Below are 22,529 nucleotides of genomic sequence, written 5' to 3' on the forward strand. Positions count from 1 at the left end.
AATTATGTGATCACAATCATATATAAATTAACATCCCCATTAATGTCATCATCATCATCATCATCTTATCATCTCTTCAACCCATCCCCAATACATGACATATGCAACAATCACATGCATACAAACAAGTTTTAAAAGAAATATAGTATCTAACATAATCATGGTGGCAATAAGTCACATGCATTGTTGACCAAATTAAAGTAACTCAATAAATTCTCCAATTACATCATTTACAGTTTTTTAACAGTTTGCCATAGAGTCTATATATATATATATATATGTATCATATTTCATTAGATAAAATATATAGGAGCATGTTTGTATAAATTACCACAACAGATATAATTGCCATACATATAAAAAAATCTCAAGCTATCTATTTTTCTTGAGCTTATAAAAAATTACACAATAAAAATTCAAACAATAAAAACTCACGATAAGAGTCTAGCCTTAAAAAATTTAAAATCACCCTTTAAATATCTGACTATCACTTATAGCCTTTGCACGCGATGCTAGCACTGACACCTCCTCTTGTGTCTGCCGCGTTGAATTACTCTCAGTGTGCTGTGTGTGCGTGTGTTGGGGTACATTAAATCGGAATAAGAGTGGGCTTTGGGCCCACACCCAAAATGATTTCCATCTTTTTTTTAAATTTTTTTTCTAACATGTATTACACATCGTAAACAAATGGTCATACATAAACAAGTACATATATGTATTATTTATTTATTTATTATCTATTCATTCATGCTCTCTCTTTTATATCTTATTATTATCATTATTATTATATTTTTTCACCTGAAATTAAATTTTTATTATTTATTTTATTTTGATAAATTCTCCTTTTAGAATTATTTTATTTATTTTCTAAACTCCTAATCATCAATAAACGCTTAGTAATTTGCTATACTCTTAATTTCCTTTCCGTACCTAAAAAATGATATAAAATTATTTCATCATCTCTAGATTAAAATTTAAAATGTTACAGCTTCGGTCTTTCCTTAAGAATTCTTGTAGCAATTTTGTGAGATTTTGAAATCATATGGAGAAGCGTTGAAAATTGTGAATTCCAAGATATAAGTTATGTATGTCAAGAGATCCTGTAGGCCTTTAGAATTTTTTCGTAGATGCGTAATGATAGTGTTTTAACTGTCTCTTTTAAAATGCTTGTTCAAAGGGGTTTTGGTGCATTATTGGAGGGAAAGGGGGTAAGAGCTATTAACATAAGTAATTAGGACAATATGCTTCTTAGAAAAGACATGGGATTGTAAGTAACATTGGAATATTGGATGCTTATTGTGTCTGTGATTGAGAAAAAGTCAAAGGTTTGGAGATTCATTTGTCAACACTATGTCTAAAGAATCTTTTTTTCCCAGCGTAAACCAAATTTGAAGCATTCCACAAGGCCTTGCACGATTCCTAAATCAAATGGGAACTATTGTGATAGAATAAGTTTTACGAAAATGATTATTTTTTTAATTATATAAATGACAATATAATCATTTAAAATATCATAATTACATTGGAGTTATTATAAACCTTTGTATTAATAAATTTTAAATTGAAAAGATAATTTTACTCTCATTGATAAGTTTGTGATTTCTTGTTTAATTTTTGTAATTCTTTAAATAAAAATTATTATTTTTAAACAAAAGTTGTGATTAGGGTTTGTTATTTTGAGAACTTAATGTTCAATAACAGAAATTACACTTAATAAGTTGTGATTTTTTATTTAACTTTTGCAATTCACAGAACAAAAGTTATTATTTCTCAAGCAAAAGTTATGATTGAGACTTGTTTTTCAATAACATAAATTACATTTGATAAGTTATGATTTTTTGTTCAACTCTTACGATTTACAAAACAAAAGTTGTTATTCTTTAAATAAAAGTTGTGATTGCACTTGTTATCTTTAATAAAGATAAAATAGTCTTTTCACTAAAAGTATCTAAAAATTTTAGTAGAATTATAATATTTTGATATACTAAATTATCATTTATATAATAGAGAAATTTTATTATCATTTTCTCATAAATCTTTCTAACAATAACTAAGAAGAAAAGTGTCAAAAAGGATTTAAGAAAACTAAAGATGCTAGCAATAATGTAGAGGAAGGTTATTAACACAATCTTGAAAATTTCTCAGCTTGAAAAACATTGTAAAATAATGAAATTAGTTTGCAAAAGGGATCTGCCTGAGTTCTTAAGGGAAAATTCCAACTAGGATAAAACAGAAATAATAATTAGCATTTTTACTCAGAACGATTTCTTTGCCAGCTCCCCCAAACGAAAGAAAATTAGGAATTAGACTCATAAAACCAAAAGGAAGTATGATAATTCTTTCTTCACTTCAGCTCAAGTTTCTGTCAAAAAGGCTAAGGAAGTGATCCAAGGAAAGCTTCCCTCTCAACCATGAAAGCCTTATATTAAAACTGCCATGATATTAGGAAAGTTACGGCAGTTCAATGTCTTAAGCAGCTAGTGAAAGTTCGCGTACTCTAGATTTTTTGTATCTGGATGAAACCAAACCAAGCTTTCTGCATTTCTGAAACTTGCAAGCCTTTACTTTCTTTTGGTTTGAATAACTTCAATAAAACATTAACAAAGCTTGATCCAATTGATAAGAATTTATCTCACAACTTAAAAGTTTATGAAATCAAATCTTGATGTTGATATGAAAAGCTTTATTAATGAGTTATTTATAAGTACCTCTCGAAATTTTCTAAATTAAATTTTCATTGAATTTAGAGGCATGTCTTGAGCCTAATAAATTCTTGAGATTCGACTTACCTAAATTTTCTTTGTATTTAGGGGGAAAAAAAAATTCATCAGAAGTGATGCAATAAGGAAAAGAGGAGGTACGCCCATGGCATGGAAAATATTTTTGGAATGTGATGGTTGTTGAATGTACTCCTCTTGTTACTCACTGAAAATTTAGTGCTTTGAAAGGAACCTTTCCTTCTACTTATCCTTTATGCATTCTCCCAAAGAAAAACGGTAGCTATTTTTAGTTATCATTTTTCTCTTATAAGTTGTTTATAAACATTGTAATATTTAATTATATTGTAAAATATTTGAGTTGTAATTGATTATTATTATAAGACACTTTTAACTATTTTATTATAATAAAAAATTAGATGTATCTTAAAATAAAAAAAAATTTCTAGCTTTATCCTAAGAAAAAAGAGATATACAATATATCATGAGTCATAAATAATAAAGATAAAATAAAAAAATAATAATAAATACTTTTTCTTATATTTTATAAAGAATAAAGAATCATTCTTAAAGGTATGATGTAGGGAGTCTAATATATTTGCTTGCCTACCCTGTTGCTCCTATTGATGGCGAGTCGGTGAATAAAATCTAAATAGAAAGTACTAAACAAGGTAGAGTAGACTCTTTCCAATATCTGCCAAAAATAAAAGCTCTATCTCTCTCTCTGTGACTTTGCCCCTTCCAAAAATCGAAATAGAATAATCATATGAAACGGCCTGAAGCAGGGTCAATGGATGACCCACAAATTAAACCGAGTCTGGTAGGACCATGCATAGCCTCTTTCGTTTTTGTGTGTATAAAGTTTAGCCCTTGGCTGGTGTCTTGGAGTGACCGACCGAAAAAGAAAGGTATGATCTTTCTTTAAAAAAATCCGTAAATTTGAAATTTCCCTCTTCAAGTTTCAACCTGTGCTTATTTGCCCCATTGACTACGCTGTTTTACTTCTTCCTTTGCTGTTTCATAGCAATCCACATCAATGGCCCTTCCTTCAGCATCCTTGTCCTCCTTAAAACCCCACAACCTACTCGCTTCCTTCTGTAACTTTCCTTCTTCACTCACGCTTTGGTCTAACGAGAGAATCTTTTCTTCGCTATGGGAAATTCCTGTAGGAAACCCGTTGTTCATGTGTCTTCCTCTAACATTTCTGGTCAGTATCTGCCATTAGTTATGATTTCTGAATGCATTATCTTCCTCTTTTGGTGCCTTATTTGCCCTTCGTTGATTTATTTTTCTTCTGTTGTTCTATTTTGCTGATGCTGCTTTGAATTTTGATGATCACATTCCTCTGAAGGCGTATTTACATGTATCTTCCTTGGTTTCCTGGCTTTGCATGGAGTTTGGTTGTTTTGGTCCACATAATTGTTTTTTTTTTTTGCCCAAAAATAATTTTTCTACCTTTTCTTCTGAGGAAACCTTAAACTTATATTTTTTTGAATGCTTTTTATCGTCTCATTTGAGTTGTCTGGGTCAAAGATCCTTGCATACATACTCAAATAAGCGCATGCATAAATCTACCAACCAAGCCAGATCCGTTATGCCATAGAACATCAGAAGTTATAGTTTAACAAGTAAATCATGATGCAAACTTCAACTGCTCTTTTATTTTCCATGATCACAAGCCAAGGAAATCACAATGATTCAAGATACTCACAAACATGCAAATATTGGATATCGACTAGGACAGAATCACATTGGGGCTCTGAATCATTACATATGATTGCACTCTATTTTGGTACTATTGACTTTGTGGAGTGACACAGCGAAGTGGTTATGATTTGATAGATTAATCTCATGGTTGCTTTTAACCTGTTTCTCATTTATTATCAGGAAAGGCGAAGTCTCAAAGTGAGATAAGTAAGAAGTCAAATTCTTCAGAACGAAAAGTTGCATTACAAACTTTAGAACCAACCATCAACAGATCCATCTCTTCCAGTCTCAAATCCTTCAGCTTCAATGATCTAAAGAAGCCACAAAAAATTTCAGAATGGAAAATTTAATTGGGGAGGGGGGCTTTGGGTATGTTTACAAGGGATGGATTAATGAGAACTCATTTGCTCCTGCAAGACCAGGGAGTGGAATCATGGTGGCCATTAAGAAACTTAAGCCAGAAAGCTTCCAAGGCCACAAGGAATGGCTTGTATGTAACAAAGACCTTTGAATCAAGCTACTTGCTAATTTCACTGTCTCTTGCTAGGTGTTGACTGACTTGCCATTTTTTTTTGGGCAGGCAGAAGTCAATTATCTAGGCCAACTTCACCATGAAAATTTGGTCAAACTTATTGGTTATTGCTCAGATGGTAAAAACAGGCTTCTAGTTTATGAGTTCATGCAGAAAGGAAGTTTGGAGAATCATTTATTCAGAAGTAAGTAGTTTCTCATTCTGCTCTGACTTTTTGATTCCCAATATTAACGAAACTATTCACCATAGCTTTCCACAAGAAGAAGAAGAAGACTTTTTTTAATCATAATAAAGCCACAATTGTGAATGCATTACATGAACGTGAAACTTGTATTTCTATAATGATATGTACCAATTTGGTTTTTGAATCATGATATTTGAATTGATTAATTCACCGAAAGCAAAGACTAAGGATAAAGAAATCATGAATGGATTACATAACAAACGACACTAATTTCAAGAATATTTGTAGTTTAATGCTTTTCAAGCTTTCAAAAGATTATTACTATGATAAGCTTGATATGTACCGGAGACTGTGCTCCTTGTAGAGTTAAATATCTTGGAAGGCGTGGATATCAGGGACAAGTCCAGAATAATGGTGACAATTCTGTGGTGATGAGTGGAATATTTTTTTATCCATTATGCATTCATAAAAATATTTGCAAAATGGCAGAATGTGGTCCTGAGAAATTAAGAATATTTTCCCTAAAATCGATTTTGAAGGCATGCTCATGAAGATGATTTTCAATGACTGTTAATGATGGCAGAACTTGAAGATTTTCATGTTTTCCTTTCTCCGTATTTCTGAAGGCCGTATTTTAATTGTCATCTCTAGTCTAAATATAGCATAAAATGATATTTAAGCCATATCTTTAACAAAATCAATCCATTGATTACAAGAGTGCTACCTATTGCCTTTGAACTGAGCCATAATGTCATTTAACTCATGATACCTCAAATTTACTTTTCTCTCTGCAGAAGGTGTTCAGCCCATATCCTGGGCTGCACGAATCAATATTGCAGTTGGCGTTGCTAAAGGATTAGCATTTTTGCATACCTTAGATGCAAATGTTATCTACCGGGACTTAAAGGCTTCTAATGTATTACTTGATTCGGTATAATATGTAGCACACTTTTATTGTTTATATTTTATTTATTTATTTATTTTCTTGGAAATCTGTAATAACTACATCAGTTTTACATGGAACCCTCCATTCTGAAGGACTTTATGCAAAACTTATTCAGGACTTCAACGCAAAGCTTTCAGATTTTGGCCTGGCAAGAGATGGTCCTACTGGAGATAACACTCATGTTTCAACCAGAATTATTGGAACTAAAGGTTATGCTGCACCAGAGTATGTAGCTACAGGTAGATTCAGCTCTATCACATCTGAGTTATTTCTCTTGAGAAGTTGTTAGATTGTCACGTTTTGGAGAAGTCAATGGTTATTGGTTATGGAAGCAGGAGAGACGAAATACCATTTAAAGAGAACAAAAGCAAGGAGAAGATATGATACCCTGTCCCAATAATAACGAACACTTGTGCTTTGTTAGTGTTTTTTCAGCCTAATTGCAAACAACCAAATTTCAACTATGAATCTCTGGTTTTAATTTTGGCATTTAATCCGCTTTTCATCATGTGTCAAAGCTGTTCCTATCAAATTGTCATAAATTTTTGTTTTGAAATCAAAATTCAAAATGCAATTGCGTAAAATCATGATTTTTTTTTGGGGGGCGGTTTCAATTTCTAACAATTAAAAAATAAAGAAAATTCCAATGAAGAGCAGCTTATTCAAATATGTTTCTATTTAGGGCAGGATGTCAAAATAATATATCTTAATTAAGAAACCTTATTTTTTAATATAACAGTTTTGAAGAGTTGAATTAGACAAAAGTATTTCAACAAGTTGCACCTAAGTATATACATGGATTGGATTTACCAAAGATTTAGTAACATCATCTATACTTGATTAAGTTTGATGTATTTCTTGAAATTTCAATCTTTACTTGTTTGATTAAAGGTGACTTCTTGCATGTCCCAAAGGCATCTGTGGTTTGCTTGCTTGTACATTGATTAAAGGTGAAATGTTTTGAGTGGGGAAGGCATCTTTACATTGACTAGTTACTCCTCATTAACCACTGGCCATTGGTGTGAAACCGGCAATATCAGTTGTTTTTTGTAGCTCTCATCCACAACTCAGCATCATTTATATGTATAAATAAAGTTGAAGAAGCTGTTACATTAAAAAAAGTTGATGAGCCATTTTTGCTTTTATTTAATAGGTCACTTGACTGCAAGGAGCGATGTATACAGCTTCGGTGTTGTCATGTTAGAGTTACTGACAGGGAGAAGAGTGGTAGAGGTTGACAAGCCTGGAAATGATCGAGAAACTCTGGTCGATTGGGCAATGCCATTTCTCAAAGACAGCAAGCGGATTTCGAGAGTCGTGGATTTGAGGTTAGGTGGTCAGTACTCTAAAAAAGGAGCTCAAGCTGCAGCTGCACTTGCATATCAATGCCTAAGTGCAGATCCAAAATACAGACCACCCATGATACATGTTCTAGCCACACTGGAAGAACTCCATTCCTCGAACACAACAATCCCAAGGACCCCACCAAAATCTGGGCCTGGGAACAATATGATCAAGCATACTCATCATTCCAAAAAGTCAATGAGAAACACACGCTGACTAGAAGCTGCTTTTGTGGATTCTTGAAACAGAGTTTAGTTCAGGGGATGCATAGCATAATAGAAAATAGGTTACAGGAATGACTTTGTTTTTTCCGTTTTCTTAAAGGTAACAGTTGCCAAGTTTGCGTGTATGTGTAATTCTGGGCATATTGAGTTTGACTTGTGAATAATTAATTTCTGTATGATCTTGTTTCCTATCCGAGAAATGTAATTAGGCTTTTTTGGGGTAGTATGTAATTCCCCAGGAACTGTTACGTGTGAGCCAGCGGGAATAATCATAGCCCATAAAGGATAAGTAGTGAGTAGCCTAGAGAAAAAAGTGTAAGCAGAGAGAACACTGCTGAAAATCAGATGTTTAAAAATGGATCAGCGACAAAAGAGTTCTCTCCTCATCCAACCATATCTATCTCAGTATCTTACATATTGAGAAACTCTAAAATTTGTATTTTATTGTGACATTGTACAAAACTTTCCTCAGTAACAATCTACAATTTCATTTTCTCCGTAACAACAAAAGAATATGCCTATCCTATTACACTGCTTCCTCAGCTGAACATCAACAAGTCAAAGAAGTGCCACTATTGATTTTCTGTTTACCTAGAACTGGAAGAACCACCACGGTGATGACTAGCAGCTCTACCTCCATAGCCACGGCTACCGGCACTGGCACCACGAGACCAAGACCCATGAGATGATGATCCATATCCTTGAGGATAATCTGGAATTCTACCCCTATAGCCACTGCTACTAGCACCTGCACCATGAGATGATGATCCATGTTCTAGATCTCTAGACCCATGAAATGATGATGCATGTCCTGGAGGATAATTTGGAGGTCTACCTCCATAGCCACTGCCACTGGCACCTGCACCACGAGACCTAGACCCATGAAATGATGATCCATGTCCTGGAGGATAATTTGGAGCTCTACCTCCATAACCACTGCTGCTGGCACCTGCACCGTGAGACCAAGACGCATGAAATGATGATCCATGTCCTTGAGGATAATTTGGAGCTCTACCTCCATAGCCACTGCTACTGGCACCTGCATCATGAGACATAGACCCATGAAATGATGATCCGTATCCTTGAGGAAAATTTGGAGTTCCGCCTCCACAGCCACTGCCACTGGCACCTGCACCATGAGACATAGACCCATGAAATGATGATCCGTATCCTTGAGGATAATTTGGAGTTCGGCCTCCACAGCCACTGCCACTGGCACCTGCACCATGAGGCCTAGACCCATGAGATGATGGTCCATATCCTTGAGGATAATATGGAGCTCCAACTTCATAGCCACGGCCACTACCACATCCACCATGAGAACCGACACTAGGCCCCCCTTGAAAAGGAGGAGGAGGATGTGGTCCACTGAGATGAGGTTGACAGCCGCTAGACCCCGCTTGAGAGCTGTAAGACATCTTTGGAGGTGGCATCAACAGATGACTGGGAGTTTTTTCAGACAGCATTTCTTTCAGGCTCTTTATTTTTTGCCTCACCTCGTAGTAATGTGATTCCTTGTACTTGGGCATACTACACACACACGGAAGTTTGTGACTTGAATGAGGGAGGAAGGGAAGGGACAAATGCATGAAAAGTCATGAGAAATTTACAGGAAAGAAAGCCATAATACCTGTTGGGATCACAGGGCAACGGATCAGTCCAGAAATAGTCAGAATCAAGAGCATTAGAAGCATCGATCCTCTGTAAAGTTAGTACCAAAACAAATCTAATTATATTGCCCATTAATTCTTCATCTTGCAATAGCATGTTGGATAACTAAGTGATGGAAGATACCTTATCAGGATTAAGCGTCAACATCCTGTCCAACAAGTCAAGAGCTTCTTTGCCAAAACTAAAGTAATACAAAGAACAACTGTTTAGATCCATAAAGAAACACCAAGCATTATTATTACTTACTGGTGGTCAAACTGTGATACTTACTGTGCGTAAACTTCCCTAAGGCGTCTTTGCATTGGTCTTAGTGGCAATGTATAATAGTAAGGTAGATTAGAAACCCCAGGCCAGTTTGTCTCATTTGGTTTTCCGCAGAGATCACAAATTTGACCCAGAGTGTCTGCCTACGATATTAAGGAAACATGCATTATGCACTTCATCTACACGAGAAATAATTACCATCAAGTTACGAAGGAAACAAGCATCAGTGACTGTAAGCCATTATCTGAAGCCGTTTTGATGAAAGCAGAGATGTCACTTATTAGATGGAGGGCATGAAGATTGTTCGTAATCAGCACATGAAAGATAAAACTTAGTATTTCAGGACTGAGTATGAACCAGAAAGCAATATAGCCTGTTTGCCTACCATTTCTTGAAGTTATATCATTCACACTAATCAGTTCACAACTAATTATGAGAATGCATATCACATTAACCTTCAAATATAGAAATGTCACTCACCTCAGTTTTTCCACGGAACATACACTTCCCATTCCCATTAAGAAGCGCAGCAAAAAGACACCCAGCAGACCAAATATCAACAGCCGGTCCATACTTTGTTGCCCCTAGCAGCAACTCTGGGGGCCTTCTTCAAATAGAATGAGATCATCAACAGAAAGGCATGCCGATTTTTTTTTTTTTAATTAAAAGCCAACACAGGTGCCATGACAACAGTGAGATCACTAACCTGTACCATAATGTAACGACCGGATTTGTATGCTCTGAATCAGAAGATTTCTTTGCCAGTCCAAAATCAGCAAGTTTCAGGACTCCTTCATTGTTCATCAGAATATTAGCAGCTGCAACAGAACAAAATACATGAAAAACAAATTTGTACAAAAGACGCAACAGCAAGATTTATATATATTTAATTAATATGATTGTCACAACTGACTTTTGACGTCACGATGAAGTACATTATTTGCATGGCAAAAGTGAAGCGCCAGCAGAAGCTGTTTCATGCAACACTGCCAGGAAAAAGCTTACTCAGAGAACAATAAAAATAAAACCACTACTGATAAATGAGATATCACTTGCACAATTTATAGTAATACCTTAATTTGGGAAGACGTCAAGTTCATCCCTGGTCGTTTAAGAAGGCCTGCTAGATCATGTTCCATATATTCAAAGACCATATAGATGCTCCCTTCATACTTGTTACCGTCTGCAATGCCCCGGAAAAAAGGAACAGAGAAACATATGAAGAAGGGAGAATTAGATTGAAGTGCCATACGAAAAAATTAATTATTATAAGGTTCATTAACAATTGAATTAAGGCCATTGACAACTGATTGTGTTGTTAATGGCTTTCGTTTAGTTGTCAATGGATATTATAGTAGTAATTAATTTTTTTTATGTAAGACATAGATGTAATTCTTTCTATGAAGAAACCATAAGATCATAGGAATCCAAAGGGATTAATGGAACTATTTTCCCAAAAGCAGAATCATAAAGCAGGTTATGAAGTTTGGTTCTCACTATATAGATAATGATAACATCCACTGTGAAAATGAAAATCTTACCTGGCTTGTCTCTCTCAGGCCCTGAAAATCATAGACCAGAAATATTAGGAATGTAGTGGAAAATCATCCCAAGGCACCAGCCGTTTGTAAAATATACCTGGTGACATCACAGTTTCTTTTAGCTTGATCACATTTTCATGTTTTAATTCACCCAGAATTTTGATTTCACGTATAGCAGTAGTAGGGAACTGCAACAGGAACAGACAAGAAGTCACAAAATGAAGAAATGTTTTGTAAGGTGATCAAAGAAATACCCCCTCGTCTGTTTCAGTAGTTTCCTTCCGAATTTTCTTCAGAGCAACCAAATCACCAGTTTCTTTATCTCTAGCTTTGAAAACTCGACTATAAGCAAAAGATTAATGTATAGATCAGTCTTCTTCTTAACATTTAATCGAAAATGATGATGAAGTGCATGCAAATTTTTACTTTTCTATTTTTGAACACAGCAAATAGACAAATAATCTCACTGTCCCTTCCTCCATAGGAATATGATACATGGTATTAATAGTATCCACAGAGATGCAAATTTTTCGAACGCTAACATTCTTCAAATCAAAAGAAAACACCTCAATTTGGTCCGTCCAAGCCAGCCAACAAATTCATTAATCGGCCAACGCATTCAACTTTATGTACATGAACTCCTTAAACAGAAAATTCATCATTTAATATGCGGAGGCCAAAGATTACCAGGTCTACAAGGAGCAACATATAGGTGAGTGATAAAATTTCTGCTAGCTCCATGTTTAACCAATATGGACTATTTATGCTAAAATGAAAAGAATCAAACTCTGAAGTATGAAGATATCAGAAAGTGAAAGAGCATTTTAATATAAAGCAAGTAACAGACCCGTAAGTGCCCTCGCCAATTTGGTTCAACTTCTCGTAGCTATCCATGGTCTTGGCTCCTGGAGGCAAATGAGTTAAGTCGAGTTTTCCGTAGGGCGCAACAGCCATGGCTCTTCAAACCCAATATTTCTGAGGAAATCCGACGGAGAATGTGCACATCAAGATCGCCACAAGACTTCATCAGCTAAGAGAATGAAGAGAAGCAATAAACTCAAGAATCAATGAGAGAAAGGGAAAAATCGAAGCGCAATGTAGAGAGGTAAACCAAGAACCTTGTGTTTCGTATCTTTGTGGAAGAAGAGGATGAGGAAGACGATATCTTGGAGTACAAGAAAACGAAGAATGAGCGGGAAAACGAACAGCGCAACGAAGAAACTTGGGAGGAAATGAAACGATAGGACGTTCGTTATATTTCCGAGGGAAAATATGCCGTTGCATTTTTACTCAATTTTAAATTAAATTTTTATAATTTATTTTACATATTTATAATTTGATTAATTAAATTTCTTAAACCTAAAAATTAAAATTCTTAAAATTTTTTATTATCCTAACTAATTATTTCCCATAAGGAAGGGGGGCCTTAAATTTTTCCTTAAAAAAAATAAAAGTAAGAACGTCTATATTTTTATTAAAAGATTATATAATTTTAAAATTAATTACATAATTTTTTAATTCAAAATTTATTTAATTAATTTTTTTATAAAATTTTTATTAAAATTTAATGAAAAATATAAACAATGTATTAAATCAATTGTTTTTATTTTGGCTAAAAGTATTAAATTAAATTTTCTGTAAATTTCAAGAATATTTTTATTTTATAAAATTTAATAATTTATTATTAATTTTAACCTTAAATTTTAAGGGCTTGATTAAAAATAAAATAAACTATAAGAACTTAACTTAAAATTGAGCAAAACTATAAGGATTTGGAGATTAATTTTCCTATTTATTATGATAATTATGGTTGTTATGAATATCACAAGGAAAGTGAATGTCTATCTTCATCATCTCTTCATCTGTTCCCATGAAACTCCCACCATCATGAGAGTTGATTGCCCCCTTATGAAACTCCCATCATCATGAAAATTGATTACCCTTTATTTGTTTTTATCATTTGTGTAACATTTTATATGTAAGACTATGCCTATAAATAGACATGTAATTTGTATTGAAGGACACAATAATCCATAAGAAATTCTCTCATTTTCTTGTCTCTACTTCTTCTCCCAATATCTTTATTTTCTAGTTGCTTAATTTTATAACACGTTATCAGCATGAGAGCTTTGGTAATCTAAAGGTTTTGTAGCAAGGTTTCTCATTGCAAGGTAATTTTTATGTTCATATATAATTTGATCTATTTTCTAACAATTTGACCCTTTTAATCTTGTTTAATATTGAATATCATCTAACTCTTATCATATTTTTATTATAGTATCTATATGTCAAATCTTTCAAAACTTGAGTTTGTGGCTCTTGACATTACTGGGCAAAATTATCTATCTTGGGTATTAGATGCAGAAATCCATCTAGATCCAATGGTCTTGGAGGCACAGTCAATGATGGTACTCAAGCATCCAATCAAAATAAGGTCAAGACCATGATCTTTCTTTGTCAGCATTTACATAAAGGGTTGAAAATTGAGTATTTGACTATAAAAGACCCCCTTATTCTTTGAAACAGTTTAAAAGAAATGTATGACCATTAAAAAACTATAATTCTTCTGAAAGCTCATTATAATTGGATGTATTTACATTTACAAGATTTTAAATTTGTGAGTGAATATAACTTTGCAATTTTTAGAATTAATTCTCAATTGAAATTATGTGGAGAAAAAATTACTAATGATATGTTAGAAAAAAAAATTCTCCACATTTCATGAATCTAACGTGCTCTTGTAGTAGCAATATTGTGAAAAAGGTTTAAAAAATATTCTAAATTGATTTTTTGTTTTCTTGTGACTGAATAAAATAACAAGTTTTTGATAAAAAAATTATGAATCTTGTCTAACTAGTTCTACCCTATTCCCTGAAGTGAATATAGTGCCAAATAAATTAGCTCAAAGTTATGGCCATGGTTGTGGCCATAGCCATGGACGAGGTCGTGGTCATTATAGTACATCTTTCCACTAGAAGTGGACAAACAATGACGAGAAATACAAGAAAGGAACAAGTGGGGATGAATAATAATAATAATAATAATAATAATAATAATAATAATATTATTATTATTATTATTATTATTAAAAATTTGGGTTATCGTTGTGTTGGTAAAAGTCATTGGTTATGTATCTATCACACTCCAAAATATTTGATTGGTCTTTACCAAGAATCGCTTAAAAGTAAAAGTCAAAACAAAGAGGTAAAGATAGAAACACATTTTGCTTTTGAAGAAGGTGATTCTGATTATGGTGATATGGATATTACTCATTTGGATGTTTCTAATTTCTTTGCCAATCCTAATGAAAGAATTGATCACCTGATTGGGGATGGAAATGTCCAGAGATAAATTTCTTAGATATCGATGTTGTTAAATTTTATAGTTAAGTGTCATTTTAATTTTCTTGCATTGGAATAAATAATTTACTTATAATGTTTTTTAGATAATTTACTTACGATATTGTTGTTTTTCAATGAATAAAGTTTTTGTATTCCATATTTTAATTATATATTTTTATGTTTTTTTAATGAAGAATGAGTATTCATTGGATTGGTACTAACGACAATAATAAAGATATGTGTCTTGTTGATAGTGCAATAACTCGTATAATACTCAAAAATAAAAAATGTTTTTCTTCTTTGGTAATGCAATAAGCCAATGTTCCAACTATATTTGGAAGTATAAATATGATTGATAGCTCTGTAAGAGTTAATATATTGTTGCCTGAAGGAATTAAATTACACATTGATAATGCATTTGATTTTACTAAGTCTAGTAGAAATTTATTGAGTTTTAAGGATATCGACAAAAGTAGATAACATATTGAGATAATAAATGAAGAAAATAAAGAATATCTTATTATCACGAATTTAATTTCAAGTAAAAAGTGCACAATAGAAAAATTACTTACCTTTTCCTTTGGCTTGTATTACACATTTATTAATACAATTGAAATACATGCTATTGTAAATCAGAAGTTTACAAATGACAATAAATTCAATATTTGGCATGATCGGTTAGGCCATCTTGAGTCAATTATGATGTGAAAGATAATCAAAAAATCATGTGGACATTCATTAAAAGGTCAATAGATTCTACAATCCCATGATTTTTCATGTGCTGTATGTTTTAAAGGAAAGTTAATTATTTGACCATCACCAACAAAAATAGAAAGTGAGTCTCTCACATTTCTAGAACACATACAAGGTGATATTTATGGGCTTATACACCCATCATGCAGACCATTTAAGTACTTCATAGTTTTAATTGATACATCAATGAAATGGTCGCATGTTTGCTTGTTATCTTCTCGTAACCTGGCATTTGTGAGATTGCTTACTCAACTTATTAGATTAAGAGCACACTTTCCTAATTATCCTATTAAGAAAATATGTTTAGATAATGCTGGTGAATTTACTTTACAAGTTTTTAATGAATATTGCATGTCTCTTGGAATTGATGTTGAACATCCTGTAGTACATGTTCATGCACAAAATGGACTTGCAAAATCACTAATTAAATGCTTACAATTGATTGCACAACCATTACTTATGTGCTTGAATCTCCTAATTTTTACTTGGGGGTATGCAATTTTACATGCAGTATTATTAATTCGTATCAGGCCAATAAGTTATCTTAAGAGCTCCCCTTTAGAATTACTTTTTTGGTTAGGAACCTAATATTTCCCATTGAAGAATTTCTGAATGTACAGTATATGTTCTAATTTCTCCACCACAACGTACTAAGATGGTTCCTCAAAGAAGAATGAGAATATATGTTAGGTATGAATCTCCATCTATAATTAAATATTTAGAACCATCAATAGGAGATTTATTTACTACTCGATTTGTTGATTGTCATTTTGATGAATTAGTTTTCCAACCATTAAGGGAAGAAAATAAGTAGTTGGAAAAAGAAATTAGTTGGAATGAATTATCATTATCTAATCTTGATCCTCGTACAAAGTAATAAGAACTAGAAGTTCAAAAGATAATTCATTTATAAAATTTAGCAAATCAATTACTAGATACATTTACTGACCTAAAGAAAGTAACTAAATCACATATTCTAGCTGTTAATGCTCTAAGTAGAATTAATGTCCTAGTTGGACAGCCTATTATTGCAAATGATTCTAAACCACATATAAAATGTGGGAGGCCCATTGATTCCAGAGATAAAAAATTCTTGAAAAAGAAAAGGAGCTAGAAATAAAGATAGTCAAATCAAGGATAATCAAGAAGAGTAAATAATTCACAAAGAGTTACTTGATACTACTAATATTTCAATTTCAAAAGAAACTCAGGTACTTAAAATGTGTGAAAATAATGAGATCTCAATAAATTATGTTATGAAAGGAATACGATGGGACCAAAATGAAACTAACGTTAACAATATTTTTGCATATAATATAGTGCTTGATGTAATAAATGATAATGAGGATTATGAACCGAAATACATTAAGGAATGCAAACAAAGAGAGGATTGATCAAAATGAGAAGATGCAATTGAGGCAGAATGAAAATCACTTAAAAAGCAAAATGTTTTTGGACCTGTAGTCCATACACCTGAAGGTGTCAAGCCGGTTGGATATAAATTGATTTTTGTGCGAAAAAGAAATGAAAATGGTGAAATTTTAAGATATAAAGCACGGCTTGTGGCTTAAGAATTTACACAAAGGCTTGGAATTGATTTTATTGAAACATATTACCAGTGGTGGATGCAACTACTTTTCAATATTGAATTAGCTTGGTAATAGGTGAAGGACTCGATTTGTGTCTAATGGATGTTGTTATAGCTTATTTGTATGGTTCACTCAATAGTAACATTTACATGAAACTCCCTAACGAATTCAAATTGCTAGAAGCATACAATTCAAGTTCATAAGAAAATTATTCGATCAATTTAAATAAATCCTTATATGGATTGAAACAATCACGACGTATGTGGTATAATCAACTTAGTGAATATCTGTTGAAAGAAGCATATAAAAATGATCCAATTTGTCCTTGTATATTTATAAAAAGATTTGGAAAAGAGATTACTATAATTGCAGTTTATGTTGATGACATAAATACCATTGAAACACCTGAAGAGCTTTCAAAAGCTATAAATTGCTTAAAGAAAGAATTTGAAATGAAAGATTTGGGAAGAACAAAATTTTACTTTGGATTGCAAATGGAATATATGAATAATGAAATTTTTCTATATCAAGAAACTTATTCAAGAAAGGTAAAATGACCTTATATAGATAGATCACATTCGTTATATACCCCAATGGTTGTAAGATCATTGAAGATAGATAAAGATCCTTTTAGATCTCGAAAAGGTGATGAAAAACTACTTGGTCCAAAAGTACCATATCTTAGTGCAATCGGAGCACTAATATATCTTGCTAGTCACACGCAACCTGATATCTCTTTTATTGTTAACTTATTAGCAAGACACAATTCTTCACCAACACAAAGGCATTGGAATGGTGTTAAGCACATATCTTATGGTTACTATGGATATGGGATTATTTTATTTCAAAGTACCTAAAGCTGACCTTGTTGGTTATGCAGATACTAGATTTTTGTCTGATCCTCATATTGGTAGATCACAGACAGGTTATTTGTTCATATGTGGTGGTATAGCCATTTCATGGCGATCTATGAAACAAACAATATCAGCCACATCATCTAATCATGTAGAAATTCTAGCTGTACATGAAGCAAGTCGAGAATGTGTGTGGTTAAAATCATTAATCTATCACATACAAGTTATTTGTGGTCTATCTTCTAATAAAATGATCCCAATGATCATATATGAAGATAATACTACTTGTGTTGCCCAAATTGAAAGAAGGGTGTGTTAAAGGAGATAGAATGAAACATATTTCACCAAATTTTTTTCACTCATGATTTTCAAAAGAATGGTGAAATTAATATCTAGCAAATTCATTCCAAAGAAAATCTAGCCGATATGTTTACCAAGTCACTTCTTGCTAAAATATTTGAAAAACTTGTTTATGATATTGAACTTTCCAGACTCAAAGATATCAATTGATGCTGTCAAGAAGGGGAATTAATACGTGCTATACTCTTTTTCCCTTGTTTAAGGTTTTTTCCCATTAGGTTTTCTTAGCAAAGTTTTTAATAAGGCATCATTGAATAGTGTATCAATGAATGATGTACTCTTTTCTTCTACTAGGTTTTTTTCCTACAGGGTTTTTCCTAATTGAAGTGTTTAATGAGGCACATTCTTATATAATGAACATCCAAGGGAGAGTGTTATGAATATTACAAGGATAATGAATGTCTATCTTTATCACCTCTTCATCTTCATCTTCTCCCATGAAACTCTCACTATCATGAGAGTTGATTATCCTTTATTTACTTTTATCATTTGCCTATAAATGGGGTATGTAATTTGTATTAAAGGACACAAAAATCTATAAGAAATTTTCTCATTCTTTTCTCTCTACTTCTTCTCTCAATATCTTTATTTTCTAGTTGCTTAATTTTATAACAATGGTTATATTATTTTTAAATCATACCTAATATTTTTTATTTTGAATTTTACAATACCCACCATTAATATATTTTTAATTTCAAATTCTGCATATAATTATTTGTTCATTTTGTAAAAATAAAATTTTATAATTATTTATTATTCTTAAATTAAATTTATATAAAATATTAATAGTAATTTAATTATCTACCTTTTATTATAATGTGATATGATGAATATTAATTCCTTTGGACTAAAAGTTAATCATATAAATAAATATAAAATATAAAATTTATAACAAAACAGATTATAAATGAAATTACTCAAAATTATGTCCAATGCATAAAAACGTGCCTATATGAAAGAACAGTTTCTAACTATGCTCCTTTAGTGAATTTCTTCTTTGGGCCAAAAAAAAAAAAAATTGGGGAGAAAAGCAATATTACCAGATGCAAACATGAAGCGAATGTTTTGGGATAAGATCCATTAATGTACCATTTTTATTTTTTACAAAATACTATCTTATATTATGAAAAGTAAAATAACTCCAAAAATACACATTATAAAACATAACGAAGAGAGCATTAAATTATAGATAATTGTATAAAATAAAATCCCTTTAGCATTTTATCCACAAGTTGAATCAATTCTCATGGGGAATGGAATGAATTTAGCATTTGGACAACACATTAGGATCTCTTCCCAAGAATATTTAAAAACCATTGTACTGAATTCATAAATTTTGTTTTTAATTTAAATAAACCGTAGTTGAAATACAGAGAAATTTTGGATAGACATGATATATCATATCATTTATGAACTATTTAGTAAAAATATGTCATGTCATATAATTATAAATATAAATTGATTATATTATTGATAACGATGGAGGGAAAAAAAAATTAAAAGATTAAAGAGACATCCTATTCTAAAATTGAAATCATTAAAAATAATAACATATGATTTTATTTTATTAAAATCGTATAATTTTATTGAATAGTTTATAAATGATGCAGTGTATGGGATCCATGTAAAAATATTTATGAAAGAGATATATGCTCATGTAAACGTTGTTCCGATCTTTTTAATTGTTTATTATATTTTGGCGTTCAATTATTTAGTTCCACTATCAATCCCAACAGAATTCAAGTCAAAAAACACGCAGGTTGAATCGGATGACTTAGCTAATCTAACGTCACTGATAAAAATATTTTTTGGGCCAATCACTAATCAAAATATTAATCATCATATTTAACACTAAAATCATTCTCATAGAATCAACTTTTCTAAGCATAAAAGCTCCCATAGAATCAACTTATAGGAGCTTTTTTGAACATAAAAGCTGTCAAAGAGTTAGCTTACAGGATCTTTTTCGAGCATAAAAACTCCCGTATGGGACCCCCACCAAAGCATTTCTTTCAAAAAAGCTTCTGTAGGTTTATTTTTTTTTAAAAAAAAAATTTAATTCATTTTTTTATTATCTGCATGTTTCGTAAATTATGACCAATGTAACATTCTCAATTTTAAATCAAATTAATTAAGTTTGGATTAGATTAATTTAGTGTATTAGTAAGGTATGTGGCTAGAGAGGCCTAACAGGTGTGTTTGAATGTGATTGCCAGTCTTAAATGGGTCATCCGGGAATGAGAAGAGGAAGCCATGGCTTGTGGATCAGGCACCATGGCACATGCATGTTGATATGCTTAAGGAAAGCCCTCCATGTGCGGTGCATGGACATTTTCTGCAAAAATAAGTCTGTCTGTAACTCGCAAAAATGAGAAGAAAGGGAGAAATTCAAAAGAATATCTGAAGAGCTGGGCTAGGGCTTGAGGAAATTGACTATTAGGAGTGTTTTGGAGCTCATCAACACTATAGGTAAGCTTCCTACACCTAAATCCTCCTTCCATCTTCCATTTTCTTAGTGTTGGAAGTTAGACTTTGGTTGATAATGTTGATTTTTAATCCATATAAGCTATAGCTCTGAAACCATTAATTTAAATAGAGTTAATAGAAGTAGATTGAGCTAATGAAATTTGGTATTTATGAATTTATGATGATTGGTGGTTGGAGAGAATTTAATATGTGAATTTCATTATAAATGTGTTGGTTGGGAACAATGTATTTCCATTAATGGTCATTTAAGAGCTCAACGATATTAATGAGGGTTAAAGGAAGTTAAGAAACTTTATGGGTATTTTTATATGAGTAGAAAATAAATCTTGAGCATGAAGAAATGTTGAGTTCCTGGTGAAAATTAGCTCGAGAACGGATATTGATGAATTTCATTGTGAATGTTTGTAAAGAAACCTTATTGGCACCATTCAAGCTTCTTGAAAGCTTGAAAGTGAGTGATTGAGAGGTGAAACCTTTGACCTCTTAAAGGTTTGAGGTAACTGAAGGAATTATATCTTGTGTTTTTGTGTGTTAATTAGTTTATTGATTTATATTTGATAATCAAAATATGTAGGATTGATTGAAATGCAAGTGTACATGAATTGTTTGAAAAATCTACTATGAGGTAGTTACCTATTGAAGTTCAATGATTTTAAAATTATAAAGTTCAATGATTGTGAATGTGTAAGGTACAATGATTATATGTGTGAAAGGAGTTATATGATTGCATGTTCTATGAGAAGTCAATGAATGCGCATGTTATTGTGGAGTTCAATGAAAAGTAAGTTTAAGCATTTCAATGAATAGAAAGGAGTTTAATGACTTGTTTTATATGGAGTTTAATGATTTGCTTTATTTGGAGTTCAATGATGTAAATTGTGCTAGGGTACAACGATTATGCATTTGAGGAGTTCAATGACATTGTGTTATGGAGTTCTATGAAATATGTTAAATGTGAATTATTGCATGAATATGCATTACATGATCTTGAGAGCCGGGAGTTCACCTAGGTAGAGAAGTAAAAATTTAAATCTATGTGGTAAGGCTCCCATCTGAGTTAATGGCTTGTCTGGATTGATTATATTCATATTGTCTCACTTATTCAACGAGGGATTGTCCCACTGATTCAACGAGAGACTCGAATCTACCTGCTATGCACTGGTTTAATGAGGAAGTTAGTTTAGGGAGTATGACACCTCATAGTACGAGAAAATAAGAAAAACCGTGTTTCACAAGTGAGTTGGTTAAATCTTGGTTAGATAATCCCATGACAAGTATTTAGACCAGGGAAGTCCCAGACTATAAACTATCCCAATGTGCTATAGCCCATGATTTTTGTTAAGCTCTAGAAGTTCATGTTATTTAATCACATTTTCGTTAGATTCTAATCCGTTTTAGTTCAATTGTATATGTTTTTATTGCCCAAATTAGGAAAATGTGCATTTTGTTTTGGGCTTGTGTTCTTGGCTTTAATTTGATATTTTTAGCCTAATTTCATATTATTTTGATTAGAAGCGTTTCTGGAGCTTTGTGGTTATTTTTGGAAGGCGTTTGGATGAAGAAATCAAGAGCTAATTGAATGATTTTCGTTAGCTATAAAAACAGTGCAAAACTGTCAAAGTCATCCCAAAGTCGTGACTTTCGTTCGCGACTTTCACCGCTGTCAGAAAAATGCTGCGTTTCATTTATCAGAAATTAGTTGGTTAGGATACATATAAGCTGAGAGCTCGACCCAGAACGCATTCTTCAGACTTTTAGACACTTTTGGAGCTTGGTTGTGCTAGGGTTTGGGCATTGAAAGAGTTGGGATCAAGAGATTGAAGCTTTGAAGACATTTGGAGCTCATTTTCTTTGGTTTTTCTATTCCTCTTCCCTTTCCTCTCTTGTAATCTGAAATGGGTCTACTTATTTTGTATATTTGTAGCTTGTGGATGATTATGAGTAGCTAAACCCTTTGTTCTAGGATTATTTGGAACCCTTGTATGGATTAACACCATATTTCTCCTCTCTTTTTG

General features: G+C 32.4%; 1 protein-coding gene and 1 pseudogene across 1 annotated transcript; one reads left to right on the forward strand and one right to left on the reverse strand.

Annotated features, from left to right (window-relative positions):
- The first annotated feature begins 3,554 nt into the window (after window positions 1-3,554).
- Window positions 3,555-7,896, forward strand: LOC129301715 (probable serine/threonine-protein kinase PBL2; annotated as a pseudogene).
- Window positions 7,897-7,998: 102 nt separating this feature from the next.
- On the reverse strand, window positions 7,999-12,332 carry LOC129301714 (cyclin-dependent kinase C-2-like). The gene is made up of 13 exons (XM_054940308.1): window positions 12,249-12,332; window positions 11,978-12,160; window positions 11,228-11,472; window positions 11,131-11,151; window positions 10,663-10,772; window positions 10,503-10,575; window positions 10,296-10,407; window positions 10,070-10,193; window positions 9,596-9,732; window positions 9,449-9,506; window positions 9,285-9,355; window positions 8,670-9,184; window positions 7,999-8,603 (listed from the first exon to the last, which is right to left on the reverse strand). Exons 3-13 carry the CDS (start codon window positions 11,235-11,237, stop codon window positions 8,242-8,244), a joined length of 1,593 nt encoding a protein of 530 aa, XP_054796283.1. The 5' UTR covers window positions 11,238-11,472; window positions 11,978-12,160; window positions 12,249-12,332; the 3' UTR covers window positions 7,999-8,241.
- Between the last annotated feature and the right edge of the window lie 10,197 nt (window positions 12,333-22,529).

This window comes from Prosopis cineraria, unplaced genomic scaffold (genome assembly GCF_029017545.1).
Source record: "Prosopis cineraria cultivar Desert tree isolate PC_DT_omini unplaced genomic scaffold, ASM2901754v1 PC2, whole genome shotgun sequence".
NCBI classification, from domain to species: domain Eukaryota; kingdom Viridiplantae; phylum Streptophyta; class Magnoliopsida; order Fabales; family Fabaceae; genus Prosopis; species Prosopis cineraria.